Source organism: Phocoena sinus, chromosome 9 (genome assembly GCF_008692025.1).
Source record: "Phocoena sinus isolate mPhoSin1 chromosome 9, mPhoSin1.pri, whole genome shotgun sequence".
NCBI lineage: Eukaryota > Metazoa > Chordata > Mammalia > Artiodactyla > Phocoenidae > Phocoena > Phocoena sinus.
The window spans coordinates 87,185,054-87,202,227 of record NC_045771.1 but is presented as its reverse complement, the minus strand read 5'-3'; the positions used below and the strand labels follow the sequence as shown (position 1 = coordinate 87,202,227).

The following is a 17,174-nucleotide window of genomic DNA, read 5'->3' as shown; positions in this document are numbered from 1 at the left end:
AAAAGCAACACATGTTCAAAGTATGAAATTAAGAAAATACAGAAAATCATGAAGATGAAAATGAAAATCACCCAGAGGATAACCATCATCAATATTTTGATATTTTTCTTAGAGTCTTTTTTTCTATACCTCTATATAATCGTATTTTTTTTGCTGTACGTGGGCCTCTCACTGTTGTGGCCTCTCCCGTTGCGGAGCACAGGCTCCAGACATGCAGGCTTAGCGGCTCTGCGGCATGTGGGATCCTCCCAGACCGGGGCACGAACCCGTGTCCCCTGCATCGGCAGGCGGACTCTCAACCACTGCGCCACCAGGGAAGCCCTATAATCGTATTTTTAACAAAATTATAATCTTAAATTATACATATTTGTAGCCTGCTTTTTTCATTTAGAATTAAATCCTATTAAATCCTTACCATTTCCTCTTGTCCTTAAGTATCTTTGAAAATATAATTTTAATAGCTGTATAATATTCCGTTATAATTTTTATCATTTAAACATTGAATATTTAGATTAATTATTCTTATTAATTTATTTATTAGTATTTCACATGTCACAGTGGTATAACTGCAGATATTTAATAAAAATCACCCTTTTAAATAGAAAAAGCTTAAAATGTTCTTCACCACTACCAAGTAGTCTTACTCTTTCAAGAAGGTTATTGAGAAGACTTACATAGATCTGATTCAGAACTTTGCTAAAGTACTCATTTATTTTTCCCTATGTAATGGTTTACATAAGTGAGTTTATGATCAGTGAATAATTTTAGTACAACTTCTGTACGAATAAAAGCAAATACGTATTTTTCAAGTACCTAAAATAGTGATTTTTACTTTAGACTAATTCTTGATGTACAATTAAGCTCCTGCTTGTCTTGCAAAGACGGTGCTCCTAGAAAGTGTAATATCTACTTATATAAGTAGTTTATTATATTATGGAAGAGATTGGTGTTAGCTGATTAATGTAAGCCCTTTTTCATCAGGATTGCAGAGTTCTAGCATAAAATAAAATATGTACCCCAGAATAAACTCAGGGTATTCTTACTGGAATTCAAATTTCTGTGCCTTTTGATTCTTGAATCAAATGTAACTCCAAATCCCATGGAATGAAAACTTAACAGATAATGACATTGTGGTAGCCATTTGAGTCCTGGAGATAAACTGCTTGTTCTACAGACATATGTTATGCTCAGACAAAATCAAAAAGACACAACACTAGTGAAGGCTCAATTCCAGTTAAATTGTTTGGTCTCTTCTCTGACTCTTCTGAGGCCAGCCAACTCTGTGATTTGCACAGTAACCCAAGCCTCCAGTTGCACCCATTCATCTTCACTGTGAATGCTGGAGCTAACCAGGAAACTGCCAGGGAAACGTTGGACCTATGAAATCAAAGTGTATCATGAATTAGATGAGATTTACAGATATGTTTCATTTCTAACCTTTCTGGGATAAAATCATTATGTTCAAACACCTCTTCTGGGCTTCCTTGGTGGTGCAGTGGTTGGGAATCCGCCTGCCAATGCAGGGGACACGGGTTCGTGCCCTGGTCTGGGAGGACCCCACATGCCGCGGAGCAACTAAGCCCGTGCACCACGGCTGCTGAGCCCGCGTGCCACAACTGCTGCAGCCCGCGTGCCTAGAGCCTGTGCTCTGTGGCAGGGGAAGCCACTGCAATGAGAGGCCCGTGCACCGCAACGGAGAGTAGCCCCCGCTCGCCGCAACTAGAGAAAGCCCGCGCCCAGCAGCGAAGACCCAACACAGCCAAAAATAAATTAATTAAATAAGTAAATTTATTTTAAAAAAAAAACAAACCACCTCGTCCGAAAGGGAAAGGGAATTTTGACGGACACGAATGTGTGCTCACGCACACACGTGTGTGTGTGTGTGTGTGTTTGAGAGAGAGGGACAATAGGATTATTCTACACTGATCAGATCATAGCCTTGCTGCTTAAATTTTCCTTAGACTCCTAGAAGCTTTTTTTAAAAAATCACTTTATTGAGGTATAATTGATGTACAAAAAGCTTTAGATATTTAATGTATACAATTTGATGAGTTTGGAGATAAGTGTTCACCCATGAAACTGTCACCACAATAAAGGCCATAATTTATCAATCACCTCCAAAAGTTTCCTCCTGCCCCTCCCCTTTTTTAATATTGATTTTTCTGTTATGGTAAGAGCACTTAACATTAAGATCTCTCTTAGCAAATTTTTAAGTATGAAATGCAGAATTGTTAACTGTAGGCCCCATGTTGTACAGTAGATCTCTTGAACTTATTCAGCCTTGCATTACTGAAACTTTGTGCCCTTTGACTGACAAGTCCCCATTTCCCCCTTCCACTATTCTACTCTCTGGTTCTATGAGTTTTACTATTACAATTTTTTTAATTGCCCAGAAGGTACTACCAAAATTTGAGTAGAAATAGCTAACTCACTTGGCTATCATGTTACTAAAAATCTTCCTCTATCATGTTACTAAAAATCTTCCTCTTTCTTTAGATTCTGCCTAAAAAGTTAAACACCTGTCAGAAAAAAGAAATGGGTATACATTTTCCTCTGCGTTTCATCTGTAACACATACAATATACTCTTTCTTTCTAAATGTAGACTTAGCTAGTATTGGATACTTGATATATCTCAATCTCTCAGTATCCATGTTCCTAAAACGATGTGCTTACATTAGTGTTTTGTCTATGGATGGTATGTAATAAGAGAGATTTCTACTTAACATAATTCTAGATGTTTCCTAAAGTGAAAATTTGTTTCAAAGTATTTTTGTCATAAATCTGTCATAAAATTTTTGTTCTTCTTTTTTTAAGTAAATGAGCACTGGCTATTTCATGATGATTGTACAGTAGAAAGATTCTGTGACTCCCCTGATGGTGTCATGATTTGTGGTAGTCACGATGGAAGAGAAGTGTATGCAGTGACCCATGACCTGACCCCCACTGAAGGCTGGATCATGCAATTCAAGGTGAAAATGTGATGACCTCAATTACATAAATAGCCATACACCAGCAATATAAAAATGAAAAAAATTGTGGAGACAACGATCATACAATACTTTATTGACTTAATACATACTTTGAAAAATGAAATTTAATATTAAGATAATATATCAATACATCCCAACTATATATAACTTAATGTTTAAAAGTATTTTATTTTTGAACTATTTCAAGATGAAACTTACATAAGAGTAAATGTGTTTCTGTCTGGGATTAAATACTGATAGAGCAAAATATTGATAAATAAAATGTAGGATACTGATTTCAATTCCCTGAGTCTAAATCATTATATGATTTAGGCAATTTTCTTCCTTTAAGAGAAGATTAAAGCTATTGCGGTTATACCTACTTTTTTTTATATACCTACTTTCTTTACAAAAGCATTTCAGTGTTTCTGGAGAAAGAAAATTATAGAAAACAAAGGCATGATTAGCATTAATGCCAACATCAATTTTGGCCAAGATTTTCTTTCAATCAATTTATTCTGTCTACCTCAATCCCACTGTATTAGCAACAAATGTTGCATTATGACTATCTCCATCAACAAATGGTTAGGGTTGAAAGTACCTTCTGTAATTACTTCATTGCATCTTACTTGTTGTTAAAAGTGATTTATTGAGAGTCATAACTTGTATAACAAAACAGTCAAGTTGGTAAAGCTGTTAGTAATCCTTCTTGGTCAGCATTCTGCCAAACAGAAGTGCCAGCCCATTAGCACAACAAACAACAATTTGTAAGAGTAGGCCCAGGCATACCAAGGCAATCAGCCAGCCATGGCAGAAGCGCAGATTTCAGCTTCTCTCCAAACTCCCTGCACAATATATGTGGCACTTTCTATAGTTTGTCACCTTGGACAATCATGTCAACTCCGCCGTCTATCAGCAGAGCAAGTAATGAACCTGAAAATACAGGACAGATGTGGTTGTCTGTCAGTGATCAGCAACTTTCTTGCTACCAAGTCTTTAGAGCAGAAACATGTAATATGGTTTTAATACCTTAATAATCTTGCATTTCCGTTTGTTAGATCTCTGTTGGATGTAAAGTATCTGAAAAAGTCACCCAGAATCAAATTCACGTGCAGTACTCTACTGACTTCGGCGTGAGCTGGAGTTATCTGGTCCCTCAGTGCTTACCTGCAGACCCAAAATGCTCTGGAAGTGTTTCTCAGCCATCTGTATTCTTTCCAACTAAAGGATGGAAAAGGATCACCTACCCACTTCCTGAAAGTTTAGTTGGAAAGTAAGTAGAAAATTAAAATAAAGCCTAGTTCCAAGCACTAGAAATAGGTTTAGGGACACTGTGGTCAGCCTGAAAGTATTGTGTAATTGTGGATGAAATGCTCTCTTCCTCCCTAACTCTAAAGGTTCTCTAACTGGTGACCTCCATGATGAGCTAATTTAAGGAGACCTCAAATCGTAATCCTCAGACTTGTCAAGATAGGCCTTGACAGGCCCTTCTGTTTTCCATACCTCAGTGTCTGAAAATGGGGACAGAGCAATAGTGATGGCCTTGGAGCCAGTTGAAAACACATATGCTACCTTATGCACCTTGTAAATTGTGGTCCACTGTACATCATACGCTTTCCACATTACTGCCTTGTCAATCCATGATAGAGCCAAGAACAAAACCTAACTCATCATGCTATTTGTACAAATCCTAACTCTTAATGCTATTTGTACAAATGCAGTTTGTAGGTAGGTTTCATTTTTTTCTTATCAAAGCATTATGTTCTGCACCTGCAGTGAAAAGTAATTAGCCTGGAGCAGTAGTGAGCCAAGATGATTGAACTGTTTTTTGAAAAGTATGTGGGTAAGTTAATTTAGGCAATTACAAAAAATTTCCAAAGATGCCACATGCTGCAACTAAGACCGGGTGCAGCCAAATAAATAAATATTTTTTTTAAAATTTCCCTTCAACTATAAAGTTAGGAGGAAAGATACATTAATGAAGATGACAGGTATACTTCTACCATATGAATCACAGTTTCTGGCTAAATGAAGAACCTTCTTGTAAAACAGAGTTAGGATATAGGACCAGAACATATAGATCCTTTGAATAAGGTGCTTACACATGGCAAAAAAAAAAAAAGTCCCTTAGAGATCATTTATTACATGACCACTCACAGTTTTCTGCTACAAATCTAAAGGGCTTAGTCAATTAACATGCTAGAAAACAATCAGGATACTTTCAGCTGCAGGTAACAGAAAACTCCATTCAAATTCAAATTAAATTTGGCTCAGTTGAAGATGAAATGTATTATATCTATAATGAAAAATAACCCAAAGATAAGTGGACTCTAGGATTGGTTGATTGACAAGCTCAACAGTGTCTTCAAGGACATTGTTATTTCTTACTCTTACTCTTCGCTCCACTGTCCACACATGGATGTCACACTCAGTCTTCAGGCTGGTTCTCCTCGTGAACATAGATGACTTCCAGAAAGCTGGAGCAGTGTATCCTTACCTGTGTCCAATGAGAGAGAGAGAGAGAGAGAGTCGCTTTTCTTTCTAACAGAGCTGGAGCAAGTGCCTCCTTGCATCCCATTGGTACAAATTAGTTCAAGAATGCCCGTTCCTGACTCCGTCAATAGTGAGGGGCATTATATTACAGTGATTATCTCATATGACTCATCTGTGCTGAAATGGATGCTGGGGAGCCACCACAACCTCATTTCCTCGTTTCCCCCTCCTGTCTTTACTCTGTTTTTTATAATGAGGTATAATTTACACTCAGTAAAATGAACACATTTTAATTGTTCCTCACAGTGAGTTCTTCCCATTGTATAACCCACGTAACCACCACATGAAACAAGATACAGAACATTCACATCGTCCCAGAATGTTCCCTCATGCACTGTGAACTCTTTCCACCAAAATAGGGTGGCATATTTTAATATAAGGTTAATTATGAGGCTTGTATTTTCCCCAGAAGACAGAGAAGAGCAATGATGAAATTGAAATCTCAGGGAAATTTTCCTTTAATATATAACCCTTTCAGAATTGTTTTCTAATTAGCACAGTTACTCTGAGAATATTCATTATCTTTGAGGAATTCAGAAGTTGCTGTTTCCCAGCCACCTGAGGGCCGTGTGTATGCTGACAAGGCTCTGTCAAAGGATTGATTCACCTTCTGTACAATTTCAGGAATACGATTAATGAATCGAAATTGTGTCACAGCCACTGGACTCCAGTTCATAAGCCACCTGATTTATGATAGTTACGGAGTTGCATTTTTAAATGTTCCTTTTGCTTGAGATAGAGATTCCACTGTGGTTTTGGTGGGGTTTTTTTTACAAGTTTACTCACGTATTTTAAAATGTAAATTGAACTGGCTTTAAACTTCCATTTCTAGAAAGATAGTGGTACTCTGAAGACATCTTTTATTAACCCATTTCATCTTGTCAGAATGATTTAAATGTTTTTTCTCTTGACTACTGAATATACACGCAGGAAAATAGACCTGAGTAAAGTTAACTTTTGTTCTTCACTCCTTTGCTCTTGTGTTGCCAATAGTCCTGTAAGGTTTAGGTTCTATCAGAAGCACTCAGATACTCAGTGGGCAATTGACAATTTCTACCTGGGCCCTGAATGCTTGGACAACTGCAGAGGCCATGGGGACTGCTTAAAGGAACAGTGCATCTGTGATCCGGGATACTCTGGGCCAAATTGCTACTTGACTCACACTCTGAAGGTAATGTTAAAGCCCCTGAAGGAAGCATGTACTCTCATTGCGGACCGTGCATCAAGAACCAACTTAAGAGTGAGACTAGGGGCTTCCCTGGTGGCGCAGTGGCTGAGAGTCCGCCTGCCGATGCAGGAGACACGGGTTCGTGCCCCGGTCCGGGAAGATCCCACATGCCGGAGCGGCTGGGCCCGTGAGCCATGGCCACTGAGCCTGCGCGTCCGGAGCCTGTGCTCCGCAACGGGAGAGGCCACAACAGTGAGAGGCCCGCGTACCGCAAAAATAAAAAAATTAAAAAAAAAAAAAAAAGTGAGGCTAATAATTTATAACCACATTCTTTGGGGCCCCCAGTCAATAAATCCTTTGTATGGAAACTTTAAAAATACGTATTAGGTTTAAGGGTTCTGGATTCCTAAATCAATCTCCAAGGTCGGGGGCACGTACTACCAGGGAGAACAAGATAATCAGGGAATATTGGGGGGAAAGTGCTAAAACTGTTTTATTTTATCTTACTCCTTTAAATTTTCAATTTTTGTTCATGTTTCATAGAAACAAAATAAAGTACAAAAGTATTTTTATATAATATATAAATAAGTAAGTATATTTTGAGAGTACATGCGTAAGTAACGTTTTACCAGTAGGAGTATTACTATACTCAACTTTACAATTGTTTTATTTTAAGATTCTAGATTTTAAATTCCAATTATTAAACATTATTTAAGCAGTTTAAATGATCTTCAATATGTGATGGAAAAGAATACTATGGATGTATCCTGTTGGGTTTCTTTTAATATCTTTTGGAAAAGCATTTGAAATCAGCTCTAATTCTTTTCAAGTCCAAGATGTAATTCTGTATTGTCTTAACTATTCCATAATTATTCTTTAAAATTGTTATTTTTAAATACATGCCACTTAATTTTTTCCAGACTTTCCTGAAGGAACGCTTTGACAGTGAAGAAATCAAGCCTGATTTATGGATGTCCTTGGAAGGTGGAAGTACTTGTACTGAGTGTGGGATTCTTGCAGAGGACACTGCACTCTATTTTGGGGGATCCACAGTGAGACAAGCTATTACCCAAGATTTAGATCTCAGAGGGGCAAAGTAAGTCAATTTTTTGTTATTTTTGTCACAACTTAGTAAGTTGGCCCCCGAACCAGAACGCGTGTGGAAGAAGCTGTTATCCAGGACTTGAGTAGACAGTTTGTTCTAATTAACTGTTCTGACGGATAATATGTGCTTGCGTTCAGATTCCTGCAATACTGGGGGCGCATCGGTAGTGAGAATAACATGACCTCCTGCCATCGGCCCATCTGCCGGAAGGAAGGCGTGCTGTTGGACTACTCTACCGATGGAGGCACGTTTTGGGGGTGAAAGCCACGCCCTGGAGCAGATTGCCACATTCCATCCAGTGCCCCTCAGCAAAGTCCCTGCAAAGCTTTGCTGACCTGGCAGTGCAAATAGTGAAAGCCACAAAGAGAAAGCTACAGACCTTGGTTGCATTACACGTTCTATATACGTGTGACTTCTGTGTTATACAAAATCTACCCAAAAAGGGACAAGAGAGAAATCACATTAAAAAAAATAAACTCCAAACTTTATGAATAAAGAAAATAATCACGATGCTTAGCTGAAGCTTGATTATAAATGATACAATTAAGAAATAAATTTTTGCTTGGTCTTCCAAGTAAAAGATAATTTTAAAAACATTTTAAAGTGTTTTAAAAAGCTTTTATGTGAACAAGCATGTAATAAATGCTATAGAAGAGCTACAAGAAAACGTCATTAGTTGTGAAAAAAGATAGTCAGTTCGTGAGTCTGTCACACTTTTAACAAGATTCTGTTTCATTATTCTGAAGTAGCTGAAACCAGGCCAGTAGTACCATGAGGTCTTTAGAAAATCAGCTTTAGCAGATAGGTATCATTCTTAATAACTGGCAGATAAATAGATGACCCTGAAGTATTTTAGGGTATTCAAAAAGTGTTTTCTTAAGTAACGTAAACATTCCACCTACTCTCTTATCAGTTGATGACAGAAGCTTCATATTCGTCCAACAAATCACAAATTGCATAGAATTATAATAGCTATATTTAAAAATACTAGGAGTTCTTGTCCAGAAACATGCAAAACATGGGTGTTTCTCATTATTTATGAGAAATAATGCATATAGGAATCAAGAACAAAATTTTAGAAGCAGAAAGTATATAATTTTTACTTAAGTGTTTCTATTTGTGGCCAAGTATTTCTGAATACCCTTTTTCCCCATATATCATCAGCCTCATTTTGAAGCAATATGTATAAGTGGGGAACACTTACATTAAAGTCAGTGAAATCAGTTCTCATTATCTGGCTGAAGATTTCTTTGGGAAATTTACGGTAACTGCAGTATACTGGTGGTTTGTGGTGTTTTTTCCAGATATGTTACTTTTTTGGTGTATTTGCGTTATAGGAATTACTTGGACTTTGCTCCATGAGATGGATTATCAGAAATACATTTCTGTCAGACACGACTACATCCTTCTTCCTGAGGATGCTCTCACCAACACAACTCGACTTCGCTGGTGGCAGCCTTTTGTGATCAGCAATGGACTTGTGGTCTCCGGGGTAGAGCGTGCTCAGTGGGCACTAGACAACATTTTGATTGGCGGAGCAGAAATCAATCCCAGTCAACTGGTTGACACTTTTGATGATGGTAAGAAACAAGACATTGAACAATCTTTTCTGTGAGTCTTTTGTCTGCTTATGTCTTTACATGAGTTACTATATGAAAAGCCTTTAGATGAGTTCCTAGCACATATTTACTGATCAACGAATGTTAGCTATTATTTTGCACAATAGTTTATACATCTTCAAGGTTGGCTGCTTGTTGAAATGTCAACTAAGAATTTATGTTGAAATGTCAACTAAGACTTTAATAAATCTCATTAAAGACAAAATGTCTCGCTCTAAGTATAATTTGAAATTTCAGTAGCCCAAAATAATTTCTGTTTCTTTAGGAACTTCTGTGCAGAGATACACATTGTATTGGTTTGAAAGTATACCAGGAAAAATTTTGCAGTGGGGAAAGTTACCGGTCTAGCAATTACATTTTAAAAGTTGAGTAATCATTGTTCTAGCATTTAATAATCTTTTCTAGATGTGATTTCTCATCTTGGATTTGTATATTATACCAATTAAATAAAATAAAAGTCAATCTTAAAGAGTAAGCAAAGAGCTAGAGCATAGACATTCAAGTAGTTCAACTCTAAACCAATTAATTCAAGAGAATAACATGCCATATTGCTTCCAATTTACCTTAACAGAAGGCACTTCCCATGAAGAAAACTGGAGTTTTTACCCTAATGCAGTGAGGACAGCAGGATTCTGTGGCAATCCATCCTTCCACCTCTACTGGCCAAATAAAAAGAAGGACAAGACTCACAATGCACTCTCCTCCAGAGAACTCATTATACAGCCAGGATACATGATGCAGTTTAAAGTAAGGGGAAGCGGCTCTTCCAGGGTCTGCATTACATTGGGGGGAGGGGGTATAGAGAGAATACTTATTTGAACAACTCCAAGGAAATGATTGATCTCATTCATTAAAAGAGACTTTATCAACAAGAGAAGTTATCTTTCACAAAGACCTTTATCTTGTAGGATTATTTGAACACAGGTTAAAATCTAAGTATATTGGGACATAGCAAGAAATGTAACTGTATTGTATCTCAGATTGTAATCTTGAGTTCACGTTTCCAAACTTGGAAATAAAAAGCTCAAACAGGCACATCTGCCTATTAGTTTCTTTGTCTCTGTCCCTTTCTGTCTGTCTCTCTCCTCCATTTCTCTAACACTTTCTCTTTATGCCTATTTCATACATCAAGCCACTTTGCTTCTTTTTTTCTTTTTTTTTTTTTTGCGGTACGCTGGCCTCTCACTGTTGTGGCCTCTCCCGTTGCGGAGCACAGGCTCCGGACGCGCAGGCTCAGCGGCCATGGCTCACGGGCCCAGCCACTCCACGGCATGTGGGATCTTCCCGGACCGGGGCACGAACCCGTGTCCCCTGCATCGGCAGGCAGACTCTCAACCCCTGCGCCACCAGGGAAGCCCCACTTTGCTTCTTTATCTATCCTTTTTCATTATGTCTTTCCATTTTTCTTTTGTCTCTGACTTCCAGAAACGAACCTGTACATTAGCCCAATTGGAACTTCCCAAATCCTCAAATATTTGAAAAGGACTCTCAGTTCTTATAATTGCATATTTTATTCATATAGAAGAATGGAAGGGAAGGCATAGGAGGTAATTAATAGACAATTAGAGAGAAAGATAAAGCAATATCAATTAATGTCTTTCTCACTGAAGAGCACACTAAAAAGGGGCATTACAGAAATGCAGTTTATTACTAGATCATTTTAAAGAGACAGATCAGTTCTAATACCCTTATTTAAAAAGATGTGCAGGGCTTCCCTGGTGGCGCAGTGGTTGAGAGTCTGCCTGCCGGTGCAGGGGACGCGGGTTCGTGCCCCGGTCTGGGAAGATTCCCACATGCCATGGAGCGGTTGAGCCTGTGAGCCATGGCCGCTGAGCCTGCACGTCCGGAGCCTGTGCTCCGCAACGGGAGAGGCCACAACAGTGAGAGGCCCGCGTACCGCAAAAAAAAAAAAAAAAAAAGATGTGCTATAATCACAATTAATAGTAAGAATCCTTATCAGTATAATAAAAGTGTATTCACAGCTGGGAGAAGGGGAAAATGAAGACTTATTATGTGTAGGGTTTCAGTTTTGCAAGATGAAAAATTCCTAGAGATATGATGAAAAAACAAACAAACAAATTTTCTGGTTTCCTCAGCTCTGTATTAAACTCTCCTTCAGAGACTGTAGGGTGAGGCAAGCCCCCCAAATGCTACCACTCCCTCAGGACTTTCTTTAACTTAGTGATATGAAGGATGCTCAAGGGCATGTCCAGTGTTACACCACCCCTAATTCCAAGCCACGTCCCTTAAGGCTTTCCCTCTACCAGGCTCACATCAGAGCATTTTTTGATTAAGTTGGTTGGAACCTCCTCTTTTGCTGCCTCTATCAACCCAGAACTGAAGAGACTGAAATTTTCTCTAGCCAAGTCAATTTGTTCCTTAAAAAAAAAAAAACTTGTCCCCAGAAATTTAATGATTAAAGGGTCACTAAATCTGCATTTTTACAGTCACCATAGAATGGTTACGGGTATATGTGTGGCTGAGTTGCTTTGCTGTGTGCCTGAAACAACATTGTTAATCGGCTACACTCCAATATAAAATAAAAAGTTTAAAAAATTAAAAAATAAAGTCACCCTAAACTTTCTAAACACCATATCCATAACAGCTTTCAGCTTTCACCCATTCCTCATTTTTCCTTTTCTTTGTACTATTTGGCACTCTTTTCCTTGTCTTCTCCAGCTCGTGAAATTCTCTTTGCTATTGGCTTCTGGGTTCTCTGCTGCTTCTCCTCTTACCTTCTTGATATCCACATCTGTCTCCTTTTTGGTTCCTCTTCTTCCCTCAACCTGGTAAATATCAGCATTTCTTCGTACTTCTCCCTGGCTTTCTTCTCTCTTCACAGACATTCTCACCTTTGGAAACTTCACTCATCCTCTGGCTTCAAATATCACATCTTTAAGAGCAACTCCCAAATCTGCATATCCAACCTTGACTGGCCCATCAACAGTCAATTCAGTACTTTTAATAGCCTGTGTACATTTCTACACCTTTGTCTTAATGGCACCTCAACTCAACATGTCTAACAGTGAACTTCATATCTTCCTGCCCCATGCCCACTTCTCTTTCTGATTTTCGTATTTCTCTTGATGGTACTGCCTGTCACCTATTCACTGGCTCTAAATTTTAATTTAGTCTTTGACTTTTCACTTTTCACATCCAATCAGTTACTACATCCTTTTAATTCTAATTCCCAGTGTTCCTGGCACCCATCCCATCTCCTCTGTTTGCACTATTACCACCTTTATTCTGGCCCTAATTAAATGAGTAGGCCATTGAGTAGTCCTTTCCTTTCTAATCTCTCTCCTTTCCCACCAGTCTTCAACAGCACAGTTAGATTGATTCTTACAAAGCACAGCTTTGACCCCATCATTCCACTGCTCATTAACCCTTAATGACTCCCCACTGCCTACCAAATTAAGATCAAACACCTTTGACTACAACTCATGGTCTGTCAAACTCAACCAATCTTTCCAACCTCCTCCACCAATATTCCACATACTCTACACTTAGACCAAAACACACCACACGCTGCACTCCAGACATGCCACAGTGCTTTCCCACCCAAATGTCTTTCTCCCGTCTCTGCCTCTCAGACTCTTCCCATTCTTCAGGGACAGTTCACATACACTCTACCTGATGAATTCTTTTCTATTTTTTTAATTGAAATATATTTGACATATAGCATTGTGTAAATTTAGGGTATACAACATGTTGATTTGATACATTTATATATTGGAATATGATTGCCACAATAGTGATAATTAGCACCTCTATCACGTCACACAATTATCTTTTCTTTTTGTAGTTGGAATAATTTAGATCTCCCACTTCTGATGAACTATTTTGTAACCTACTTAATAAGATTCAATCTCTCCTTCCTGTGAAGCACCACAGCATTTTAATTGTATGTGTTCTGGTTTCCATTTCCACTATTGGAATATACTTTGTATTCTATCTCTGAAACCAGGGTTGTTTTATGAATAAGCGTATAGTCTAAAGTTATTAGCATTAACCTTCCCTACTATCAGCGCTGAAATAGGACTTATTGATTGAGTAGATGATTAGAACTCAAATTTGAATCACCAAATTTTTCTAACATTTATGCATTATTGATGATTCAAGCATTTAATTGCACATAATATGAATGCTTTTATTCACATGGAAATGGAAAAAGACTAGGAATAAATATTAAGTAATTAAAAATTGCTATTTTTAATTTCAAATAAAAATTTAATGGTAGCATCAATGAAGATAGGATATCAATGAAAATGTTTTGAACCAATGATACTTTGTTTCCTTCCTTTAATTCTCCAAATACTGCTTTCCTTTTGACCAATTTATCTTCCCCAAATTTATGATTAATATGTTATACTAATTAAGTAAATAGAAATAGTATTTTTTTAAACTTAATTCTCGTCTCCTTGCAAAATGGCATGACTTAAACAAAGGTCCAAAGAATGTATTCTTAGTGTCCTGGCAGGCTGCTCTTTAAAAGCTTCTCTGAATACTTCTTGATTACTTTTCAGAGTCATAATGAACAGAGATGGGATTTCTAATTAATGAGAGGTATTATTTAATCTAGCCTGACACATATCAATTGTTTGCTTGTTTTAGATTGTGGTGGGTTGTGAAGCTACTTCTTGTGGTGACCTTCATTCCGTAATGTTGGAGTACACTAAGGATGCAAGGTTTGTGAAACAATGTTTTACATTTCCTCCAAACAAGAATACACAATTCAAATGTTTGTCTGTTTTTAAGGCAGCTGCTTACAGGGGAGCATTCTTATGTATTAAAAGTGGCAGTTCCTGTGTATACATGTAAAAATTTCATTTGTATAAAATTCACACACGTATCTTATTTTCAAATTTTTCCTGCAAACCAAGAAAAATCAATGTTATATTACACGGCAGCCAACAAACTTTACATTGTAAGTTAAGTGAGACACTAAGTTTGTCCTCAAAGTAGAACCCTCTTTTATTCACGTTGCTTGTTCTCAGCCAACCCTAATAAAAATATGGATCAATGAAAGGTCTGAACATGCTTTAGCTACAGTCACACCTCCTAAAGCATAGTAGCAGTACCAAGCATCAGTCTGACAGAGGAAGGTTGCCTTGTTGGTGCTGGCAGGCCTGCCTCTCACCACCACTTTGAAAAATGAATTATAGTGAGAAAGTTTGGGTAGATAGAGAACTTTGTCAGTCGACTCCAGGTGTAGTTCTTGTAACAATATCAGTGGGAGGAAGTCACTAGAATGCCACTCTGTTCCTGCCATCATTTTATTCTGTCATCTGTGAGTATATTAATGTGCCTGGAAAGAGTTAGGATCTATCTCATACGAGATAGTTTTCAATTTTTCTTTTTATTATCTGTAATTATAAATATATATAGGAAATAGGAAAGTTACATTAAAATGTCTTAATTTAACCCAGCCCTAAAGCATTCCCTTGACATAAGACATGTCATGTATTTCTCTGAAGAGCTGTCTAATGCAGCCTTTTTGGTTTCTGCAGGTCCGACTCCTGGCAGCTCGTTCAGACCCAATGCCTTCCTTCCTCTTCAAACAGCATTGGCTGCTCCCCCTTCCAGTTCCATGAAGCCACCATCTACAATGCTGTCAACAGCTCCAGCTGGAAGAGAATCACCATCCAGCTGCCTGACCATGTCTCCTCCAGGTAGGTTGCATACTAAGGTCAACTTGGTGGAATCACCTGCCTGTCTCGGCAGAGCACATACAATGAGGCGAGAGCAACTGATAAAATGAGGCTAGACTTTTAGTTGCAGCCCTAGTACCCTTACCCCTCATCTCCCCCTCCTCTCACCAACCCACGCCCCTAAATGGCAATTGCATGTCCCAAGAAGAAATAGGATCTTGTTTGTAAATGATTCATACACGTCAGATTTTCTTTTGATTAAATACCACAGCATACACCAAACTCAATCACAGGCCCAGAGTCACAAATGCCCAGAGACTTGGACTTGGCACCGTATCTGCCCCGGTGTTCTGTGCCCCCAAAGGCTGTGCTGCTCCTCCCAGAATCAGTGCCCTCTGGGTTATGCCAGGCTGGTTGGGTTACGCAAAGCTGCAGGGTAAATATAATGGAGCACAGTCTTCCTAGAGCAGCATTTATTTTCCTCAAAGATTTGAAAATGATACACCACTACAGGAAAAATAGGTTTATTACGGAACAGAATAGGAAATTCACGTAAAATTTTCAGGGCTTTTGGGGTATATACTCCTAGAATGTGAGGGGTACACATTCACTCACCTCCACCAATTGGATGCTTCGGGGAGAAGTTTGGGAAGCCCTTTTCTTAGAAATAGCCCCCATTCCCAGAGGCTGGATGCTGGACGTAGCCATGGAAAATAACAGCCTCTTGAATCCCTTCTGCTCTCTGTGGGACTTTCAGTGCAACCCAGTTTCGCTGGATCCAGAAGGGCGAAGAAACGGAGAAGCAGAGCTGGGCAATTGACCACGTGTACATTGGAGAGGCTTGCCCCAAGCTCTGCAGTGGGCACGGGTACTGCACCACCGGCGCCATCTGCATCTGCGATGAAAGTTTCCAAGGTCAGAATCCCATTTTGTCGTTCTTGACACAGGAGACCGTGGAGTTCTCATCTCAACATGTGTGCAAAGGCTGCTAGGAAATGGATAGAAACTCTGGCCTGAGGGATTTGAGATAGATGATATACTCTTTGATCACATAGATATTTACCTCTGGAATGAATTACCAAGGTTAATTTTATGCTGTGTTCCTTGAATTTTTAAAAATGCAGATTTTATCCTCCCAGGATATTCTATAGTACCTCACGTTCTCCAACTTCTGTATAACTCCCTGCTCCAACCCCTACCTTTCACACTTGACTTCCACTCTGGACCTCTCTTCTGCCTGGCCTGGCTGCCTGTCCCTAGATACTGGACCAATATTCCTTCTCCCTGGACCGGGAAAGGAGCAGCCACTGTCCTCCCAAGATGGAGCCGACAATTCAAGATGTTCTGTTTCCCAGGTCACTCTGTCACATATGAAAAAACCTTCATGACTCAGAAAAACATACTTTCACTGCTTGAATTTCCAGAGGCTAACTGTGTATTTGGGGCAGAGTATTCAGTCAACTCCTAACAGGAGATTGCTGTGTCAGCCTGTTTGAAGGCCTGCAGCCCTGCTTTCTTTTGATGCAATGTTTCTCATAGGTTTCAGCCTCTATGTTACAAAGTTCACTCTATCCAATTACCATTATACCCTTGGAGCCTAATAGCAATGCACAGTAAATCTTTTCTGAGTGAATCCTTCCACTGCCTCATCCTTTACCATTTACACAGTATCCACCAATACATTCAGCAGAGTCATTTAGTATTTATGATATTCCCCATAAATTAGCTATGGTTAATATCATCATTCCCACTTTACAGGTAAAGAATCTGAGGCTCAGGGAGGTTAAGTGACTTGCCTAAGGTCACATAGCAAGTACATGTCAGTAAGAAGACCAGAACTCAAGTTGTCCTTTCCAGTCAGCCTTGCTGTCTCTCAGAGCTGAGTTATCCAAAGAGGACCAAATTATATAGCTTCCCCAAGGGTACAATGGAAGAACCCATAGATTTGAATTGAGTAGAATCCATTTAGATTTCTTGGTGGATGCTACTTCCTTGCCTCCAAGTGAAATGAGTATGGTAAATGTAGACCGCTGCACATCTCTGAGGTTAGAAATTACTTAGCTGCCAACTTTTTCCCCTGGTCTCATTACCGCTGAGACCAACTGGGT

The 17,174-nt window shown here is 38.8% G+C and overlaps 1 protein-coding gene across 2 annotated transcripts in view; it reads left to right on the top strand.

The window, feature by feature from the left end:
- Positions 1-17,174, top strand: part of RELN (reelin) — a 518,443-nt gene that overhangs the window by 486,804 nt on the left and 14,465 nt on the right. For both annotated transcript variants that reach the window (XM_032643899.1, XM_032643900.1), the window contains exons 51-60: positions 2,816-2,970; positions 4,029-4,243; positions 6,517-6,694; positions 7,612-7,787; positions 7,934-8,040; positions 9,134-9,376; positions 9,987-10,162; positions 14,030-14,103; positions 14,926-15,087; positions 15,824-15,981. In XM_032643899.1, coding sequence (XP_032499790.1) covers positions 2,816-2,970; positions 4,029-4,243; positions 6,517-6,694; positions 7,612-7,787; positions 7,934-8,040; positions 9,134-9,376; positions 9,987-10,162; positions 14,030-14,103; positions 14,926-15,087; positions 15,824-15,981 — 1,644 coding nt within the window. The remainder of the gene's footprint in view (positions 1-2,815; positions 2,971-4,028; positions 4,244-6,516; positions 6,695-7,611; positions 7,788-7,933; positions 8,041-9,133; positions 9,377-9,986; positions 10,163-14,029; positions 14,104-14,925; positions 15,088-15,823; positions 15,982-17,174) is intronic.